Here is an 8,071-nt window from a genome sequence, read left to right as displayed (position 1 = left end):
GGTGAAATATAGGTGCTGAAGACGCCTCAAATTATGCAACTGAGGCTAGAATAACCTTGGCTGGGCTGCAGTTAATATCGAAAAATACCATTTAAATATCATTTGGACCGAAGATTATCATTGGTTAAACTGGTTAAACTATTTTATTGAAGATTTGTTTGTCTCATCATTTAACAATAAATTTAGTTATAATTTAAAAATAAGGACAAATCAGGACATTTTAAGGGCCATTTTTGAAAAATCAAGACAATTCAAGCGTTTTTGAAAACTCAGGACGGCCGACGGCCTCTCGAAAATCAGGACAAATCCTGAAAAATCAGGACATCTGACACCCCTGTCGTGAATCGACCCTTCTTCACGAATTCTTCTTCAGAAAGAGAAAATCCTCAAAACGAGCGATATCACGTTTCGTGGCCAATGCACGTCAGCATCTGCATAGTTTAATTCCGGATTTCTCAGTAATTGCGTTGCCTGCTACAGGTATTTGAAAAAAGTATTCAATGGCATCTAAATTGGTGTCCAGCTACAACGAACCGGCGATCGGTAAGAGAAAATAAACCAAATTTACATACATCAAACAGGTTAGAATCTGTACTCTGAGGGATGATGAAATAATTTGCATTTATTTTAGGTGGTCTCATCGTGGCCGAACTGATCAAAAGTTCGAATCCGATAGAAGTAAGCTGGGGCCAGGAAATTTCGATTACCTTTTCCAACCGTACTTTGGTGTGTGTCACTAATAACGATGTTTTGAGAACTTTGGCTCGCGATGCTCCCAAATATCAACTTTACGGAAAGACACCGATTGAGCGTACGCAGATTGATCATTGGCTGACTTATACGCTTTCAGTGGAAAAAGATCCTGCAGATGAGCTGGAATATTTAAACAAATGTCTAGCACCGTTAACATTTCTGGTTGCAAACCATCTAACCATTGCCGATTTGGCCGTTTTCAATGAGCTGTTTAGTCGTTATGCTGAATTGAAAACGATTGGGATCCCAGTACATGTCCAACGGTGGTACGATCTAATATCCGCTCATCCAGCAGTAAAACAGGTCATAGCGAAACTGCCTAAAGAGGCGAAGTTGGGGCGAAGAGTTGCACGAGCTGGCAGTGTGGAGAAAAGTGGTGAACGGAAACAAGAAGGAAAATTTGTGGATCTACCGGGAGCGGAGATGGGCAAAGTTGTGGTACGTTTTCCTCCAGAGGCATCCGGTTATCTACATATTGGTCATGCTAAGGCTGCTTTGCTCAATCAGTACTACCAGCAAGCCTTCCAAGGCAAATTAATAATGAGATTCGACGATACCAACCCGGCTAAGGAAAATGTTCACTTTGAGAAAGTCATTCTGGAAGATTTAGAGATGCTTCAGTTGAAACCCGATCTTTTTACTCATACCTCACAGTATTTCGATCTGATGTTGGAGTATTGCGAGCGCTTAATGAAGGAAGGCAAAGCATATGTGGATGACACAGAGCCGGAACAAATGAAAAAGGAACGTGATGAAAGAGTAGAATCCAGAAATCGTTCGAACTCGATCGAAAAAAATATGTCCATGTGGAAAGAGATGGTTCAAGGGACTACTTTTGGGCAAAAATGTTGCGTTAGAGCCAAGATTGATATGTCTTCGGATAATGGTTGTATGAGAGATCCAACAATTTATCGATGCAAAAATGAGCCGCATCCTAGGACCGGAACGCAATATAAAGTATACCCTACTTACGATTTCGCATGTCCTATTGTAGATGCTATCGAAAACGTAACACATACTCTTCGCACAATGGAATATCATGATCGCGATGATCAATTTTACTGGTTTATTGACGCTCTTAAGCTTCGTCGTCCTTATATTTGGGAATATAGTCGTCTCAATATGACCAACACTGTTCTTTCCAAGCGGAAACTGACCTGGTTCGTTGAAGAGGGACTTGTCGATGGCTGGGACGACCCAAGAATGCCAACAGTAAGAGGAATCCTACGTCGTGGAATGACTGTTGAAGGATTGAAAGAGTTTATCATTGCTCAAGGGTCGAGCAAGTCGGTCGTTTTTATGGAATGGGACAAAATTTGGGCTTTCAACAAAAAAGTTATCGATCCGATTGCTCCTCGCTACACTGCACTTGAAATTGAAAACCGCGTCATCGTGAATGTATCAGGTGTTCCATTGGAAGCAACAAAAGTTTCGGTTCATCCAAAGGATCCCACTATTGGCACCAAAACTGTCTGGATTGGACCAAAAGTTCTAATAGACTATGCTGATGCAGTTGAACTCAAAGAAGGAGAAAATGCAACCTTCATAAATTGGGGCAATATAATGATTAACAAAATCAACAAAGATGCATCCTCGAACCGGATTACATCGATCGATGCTACTCCAAATTTAGAAAACAAGGATTTCAAGAAGACTCTCAAATTGACATGGCTTTGCGAGCAGGATCCTTTTGAATATCCACCCACATATTGTGTCTATTTTGAACACATTATAAGTAAATCTGTTCTAGGAAAAGACGAAGATTTCAAATCATATATAGGCCATACGACGAGAGTAAATAATTTTCTGTTTCATTGTTATTGTCAGATTGATGATTAATCCTTTTTTGCAGACCGAAATCCCAATGTTGGGCGATCCGGAGTTGAAAAAGTTACGACAAGGTGACATTATTCAGCTGCAAAGACGCGGTTTCTTCAAGGTTGACCAAGCGTACAGACCGGCCAGTGAGTTTGGCGGAGTCGAAACTCCAATCGTCTTGTTTGCCATACCCGATGGACATGCTAAGGAGCAACCAACGGCCGGGATACCTAAAAAAGGAACAACTGCAGCCGACAGTAAGGTGAGTTAGAATAAAAAAAATGTTCCTTACATTATTAAGATTTCGATTACACATAAGCCGGAGAAATGTTGACTATTGTCGTGCTTTATCCGTCATGTGAGTAGTGAGGTTCCTTCGATTGAGTACGGAGCCGTTCTGTCGATGAAAAAAAAACTAGTCCAATCAAGCGTGATGGGCGAAATCTCTCAATCCTGGGCGTGTGATCTAAAAAACTCGTGTTATAATTTTGTCGTATAACCATAATACATTCAATGTTAAATCTTTCGCCATCCAACATAAATGGCATACCGTTCTTCCATCCATATGCTTTTCCGATTCAATCTTAAAGCTTCCTCACTTGCATGCAAGGTTCAGAGCTTTTTCTCAAACTTAATACTCAACAATCTGAACTTTGAGCTTCATTCAACCAAGTTCGATACATGATAATTATCGCTTGAATCAAACGTGAAAGAAGTTGAGTTGGTTTTCTTGATGCCACATTTTCAAATTTGCTTTCGTGTCAGGTCAGTACTTTGTTGAAAGTATGACTTTGATTTTTTTTCTATTTGAAGTTTATCTAATACTGTATGAAAGTTTAATTTTGTTTTATGTTTGTTTCATTACAGAAAGCTGGGAAAACCTCGTCACAAGCAGCATCTAAAGCTGCGCCAAGCGCACCGAAAGTGGATCAGCTAAATTATGCCATTGTGCAACAGGGTGAATTAGTAAGAAAGTTAAAATCGGATAAATCAGCTAAAGCGGAAATCGAGAGCGCAGTGAAGCTTCTTTTGGAACTTAAGGCAAAATATAAGGAGGCTTCTGGACAGGATTGGAAACCTGGTGTAGCAGTTGCTGCCACGTCAACTCCTGCTGCATCTGATTCTTCAGCCGCTTCAGTGAACCTTAAAATTATCGAGCAAGGTAACGTGGTTCGTGATTTGAAAGGGAAAAAGGTTTCGAAAGCGGAGATCGATGCGGCCATCAAGAAGTTGCTCGAATTGAAATTTGAATACAAAACTATCACGGGTAAGGATTGGAAACCAGAAACTTCGCCAGCGCCCGTGGCCACTGCACCAGTCAAACAGGAAAGTGGCAGTTCAGCACCAGTAAACATACATGAGCAAATCGTTAAACAAGGTGACTTGGTTCGTGATTTGAAGTCGAAGAAAGCAGCCAAACCAGACATCGATTCTGCAGTTAAAATTCTACTCGGCCTTAAGGCAGATTATAAGAAGGCTACCGGGCAAGATTGGACTCCTGGGTGTGTAGTTCTGGTAGAATCGGCTCCTGTTAAACCAACAGAAGCATCAGCATCTTCAAAAAAAGAAGACGAAATCCTTGAGAAAATTGCAAAACAAGGTGATAAAATTCGTACATTGAAATCGAACAAAGTGGATAAAGCTGCAATTGAAACTGAGGTAAAGCAGTTGCTTCAATTGAAGGCTGATTACAAAACTTTGACCGGCAAGGATTGGAAACCAGGAACCACAGTTGTTCCGTCTGTGCAGAATAAGGAAAACATGGCCCCAATAAAAAATGAAACAACTCCAGCTTCAAGCAACAGCGATGCGCTCGTTGCTAAAGTAAACGAACAAGGAGATTTGGTGAGGAATCTCAAATCTTCGGGAGCACCCAAGGATCAGATTGAAGCAGCAGTTAAGCAATTGCTTGACTTCAAAGCGGAATATAAGAAATTAACGGGCAACGATTTTCCCGTTGCCGGGCGAACTCCTAAACCTGCCGCACAGAAAAAGGAGACTCAAAAGAAGGTGGAGAAACCCAAAGTAGAAGCCAAACTGAAGGAAACAGATGGCGCAGGACCTAAAAAACAAACTCGCCTAGGGTTGGAAGCTTCTAAGGAAGAAAACTTACCTGACTGGTATTCGCAAGTTATCACTAAAGGTGAAATGATTGAATACTACGACGTGTCAGGTTGCTATATTCTTCGTCACTGGTCCTTCGCCATCTGGAAAGCAATCAAACACTGGTTCGATTTCGAAATAACAAAAATGGGTGTAAAAGAGTGTTATTTCCCAATTTTTGTTTCTCGAGCAGCTCTTGAACGTGAAAAGGATCACATTGCAGATTTTGCTCCAGAGGTAGCCTGGGTCACCAAGAGCGGAGAGTCTGAATTGGCAGAACCCATTGCTGTCCGTCCAACATCCGAAACTGTAATGTATCCAGCGTATGCCAAATGGATTCAATCATATCGTGATTTACCCATTAGGTTGAATCAGTGGAACAATGTTGTAGTATGTGATTGTTAAATTTATTATACCTACCTTCTTCGACAATAATCATATGTTTTGTTTGTTTCAGAGGTGGGAATTCAAACACCCTCAACCATTTTTGCGTACACGTGAGTTTTTGTGGCAAGAGGGCCATACTGCTTTTGCCACACGTGAAGAAGCCTGTGAGGAAGTTCTCCAAATCCTAGGTAAGTTTAGGTGGTCGTTTTTCGAACAACAATATACACTTTTGAATCGAAATTTCAGAACTCTACGCCAAAGTATATACAGATTTGTTGGCCATTCCGGTTGTAAAAGGACGTAAAACGGAGAAGGAGAAATTTGCTGGTGGAGATTATACTACAACTGTAGAAGCTTTCATTTCCGCGTCTGGTCGAGCGATTCAGGGAGCAACAAGCCATCATTTGGGGCAAAACTTTTCTAAAATGTTCAATATCGTTTATGAACATCCGGAAACAAAAGAAAAAGAATTTGTTCACCAAAATTCGTGGGGTATAACAACTCGAACGATCGGCGTGATGATTATGGTACATGCCGATAATCAAGGTTTGGTCCTGCCGCCACGTGTTGCCTGCATTCAGGTGATTATTGTTCCTTGTGGAATTACTGCCAACACCACCGATGACGAAAGGAAAACTCTGTACGATAGCTGCAAAGTTCTTGAAGAAGATCTGGTGAAAGCCAGAGTAAGATGTGAGGGCGATTATCGTGACAACTATTCTCCAGGTTGGAAGTATAACCATTGGGAATTGAAAGGTGTTCCGATACGCATTGAATTAGGATTCAAAGATTTAAAGAACCAACAGTTTGTAGCCGTTCGTCGAGATACCGGGGATAAGCTTATCATTAAACGTGACAAAGCCGTCATTGATATACCAACTTTGCTTGAAACTATTCATGAAAGTATGTATAAACGGGCTGAAAAGGATCTAGAAGATCATTTGAAAACTACAAAAACGTGGACAGAATTCATCCCACTTTTGGAAGCAAAGAACATTATCATGGCACCTTTCTGTGGAGAAATACCTTGTGAAGATAAAATAAAAGCAGATAGTGCCCGGGACGATGCAGAAGCAGAACCTGGAGCTCCAGCCATGGGTGCTAAATCCTTATGCATACCATTCGTGCAACCTGCTGCGATCGATAAGAATGACAAATGTATTCATCCAGCATGCGGAAAACCTGCCAAATTCTACACTCTGTTCGGCAGAAGCTATTAAAATGCTTGTGAAGCTTCGATTAGCTTCGAAACGTGTTCTTCTTTTCTTCACATAATCTGATTAAAGTTCAGAAGGTTGAAAAAAAAAAACTTTTCCACGAATGTTCAAGCTTCATCAATACATGTGCTCGTCACTTATTTTACTCAGCGCAAAAGATAAAATAAACATTGTTCATAGTGATTAATCAGGTTTCCACTGACTAACAGTTGCTCTTCGAAAAAAAGTTTTAATTTGATAAGCTGTGTTTTGTTTCTAATTTAAGAGAAAACACCATTGTCGCTCGAGACATTACTTTAATTCAAAAACAAATCGAGATAGGATTTCAATCGGGAACATATCGGCCCTTATTCTACGCCGCGCGTGAGGTGACAATTGTCGAGTCCATTGCAGAGGTATGAAGTATTCATCAAATCCCATTTAAATCGAAAATTCAAAGATGGAACGCATCATCTGATGAACTTTCTGTACACTTGGTGAATTCTTCCGCACAATTGGTGAATTTTTTTCACACTTAATCCCGGTTTACAGTTCTTGTGAACTCGGACGCGAACGTGACCGTGAACTCACCACAGTGAAAAAATATTCCGCAGTGAAATGTCAAATCTTCAAAATTGGCAACATGTTTGTTCAACGACAGGTAGAAATTGGTTTCGATCGGTAAATAACAGATCATTCAAACAATGTTTTGATCGATACTTGTCGAACCGGTGTTCAAATTTCTTTAAAAAAAATGTATAAAGAAACAAAGGTAATTATTTATTTATTTAGTTTATTTATTTATTATTAAATCAACAGATCATATATTGATCCAAATGATATTTTAAAATTAAAAACTAACAACAAATACAAATCTACACTGAACTTAGAACACTAAGAATTCTTCTTCGGAATAAAACCTTCGAAACGTCAAAATCAAAATATTCTGAGAAGCGGTTAAAAGTCTTGATGACGCCAATTATTGCAGAGTTGGCCCCGTAATTGTTTAGTCTAACAGGAACGAAGAGCTGAAGATCCCGATTCCTCAAACCACGAGGTCGGACGCTAAGTGGAAGAACTTCCAAAAGTGCAGGAGAGTCGATTCTTGATGAAAGCAGATCAGCGACGAAAGAAGCACGAGTGGCGGTCCTGCGGGCTTGCAGCGTGTCGATGTCGATCAGGCGGCAGCGGCTTTCGTAGCTGGGAAGTCGAAAAGGGTCTTGCCAGTTTAAGTGTCGAAGGGCATACCTCAAAAAACGTCGTTGGATGGCTTCGATGCGATCAGAGCCGTTTTGATAATATGGGCACCAAACCGCAGAAGCATATTCGAGGATCGATCGAACCAGACTGCAGTAAAGACTCTTCAGGCAGTAGATGTCCTTAAAGTCCTTCGTCATGCGGAAAAGAAGACCCAGGCTTCTGGAGGCTTTGTCAACGATATAGTTGGTGTGATTCTTAAAATCCAGCCGCGCGTCGAGGATCACACCAAGATCTTTCACGTGTTGAGCTCGAGAGATTGCATCGTTTCCAAGGAAATAAACGGCTGAGAGCGGGCGTCGTTTGCGGGAAAATGATATTACTACACATTTATCACGGTTTAAAGGTAGGCGATTGGCATCACACCAGGAGGCAAAGAGGTTAAACTGGTTCTGCAGGAAGTTCACATCCTCGGAGCCATTGATAGAGTAGTACAGTTTCAAGTCGTCGGCATACGCCAATTTTGGTCCATCGAGGAGTTGCAGCACGTCATTGAAGTAAATTAGGAATACTAACGGCCCTAAGTGACTTCCCTGAGGCACGCCTGATGAAGCTGA

The 8,071-nt window shown here is 41.0% G+C and overlaps 1 protein-coding gene across 1 annotated transcript; it reads left to right on the top strand.

Moving 5' to 3' along the window:
* Positions 1 to 354: 354 nt before the first annotated feature.
* LOC129739659 (bifunctional glutamate/proline--tRNA ligase) lies at positions 355 to 6,519 on the top strand. The gene is made up of 6 exons (XM_055731138.1): positions 355 to 543; positions 632 to 2,547; positions 2,606 to 2,833; positions 3,439 to 5,064; positions 5,132 to 5,249; positions 5,308 to 6,519. The coding sequence occupies exons 1-6, from the start codon at positions 501 to 503 to the stop codon at positions 6,279 to 6,281; spliced, it is 4,905 nt and encodes a 1,634-aa protein (XP_055587113.1). The 5' UTR covers positions 355 to 500; the 3' UTR covers positions 6,282 to 6,519.
* The last annotated feature ends 1,552 nt before the right edge of the window (positions 6,520 to 8,071 follow it).

Source organism: Uranotaenia lowii, chromosome 1 (assembly GCF_029784155.1).
Source record: "Uranotaenia lowii strain MFRU-FL chromosome 1, ASM2978415v1, whole genome shotgun sequence".
Classification (NCBI taxonomy): Eukaryota; Metazoa; Arthropoda; class Insecta; order Diptera; family Culicidae; genus Uranotaenia; species Uranotaenia lowii.
The sequence above is the reverse complement of the archived record's forward strand: the minus strand, read 5'-3'. Positions and strand labels throughout refer to the sequence as shown.

Excerpts from the sequence above, each read along its gene's own strand:
- LOC129739659 (XM_055731138.1), top strand. The coding sequence starts at position 501 with ATGGCATCTAAATTGGTGTCCAGCTACAACGAACCGGCGATCG. Across the intron at positions 2,834-3,438 it reads CAACTGCAGCCGACAGTAAG|AAAGCTGGGAAAACCTCGTC; the intron begins GTGAGTTAGAAT and ends GTTTCATTACAG. Across the intron at positions 5,065-5,131 it reads ATCAGTGGAACAATGTTGTA|AGGTGGGAATTCAAACACCC; the intron begins GTATGTGATTGT and ends TGTTTGTTTCAG.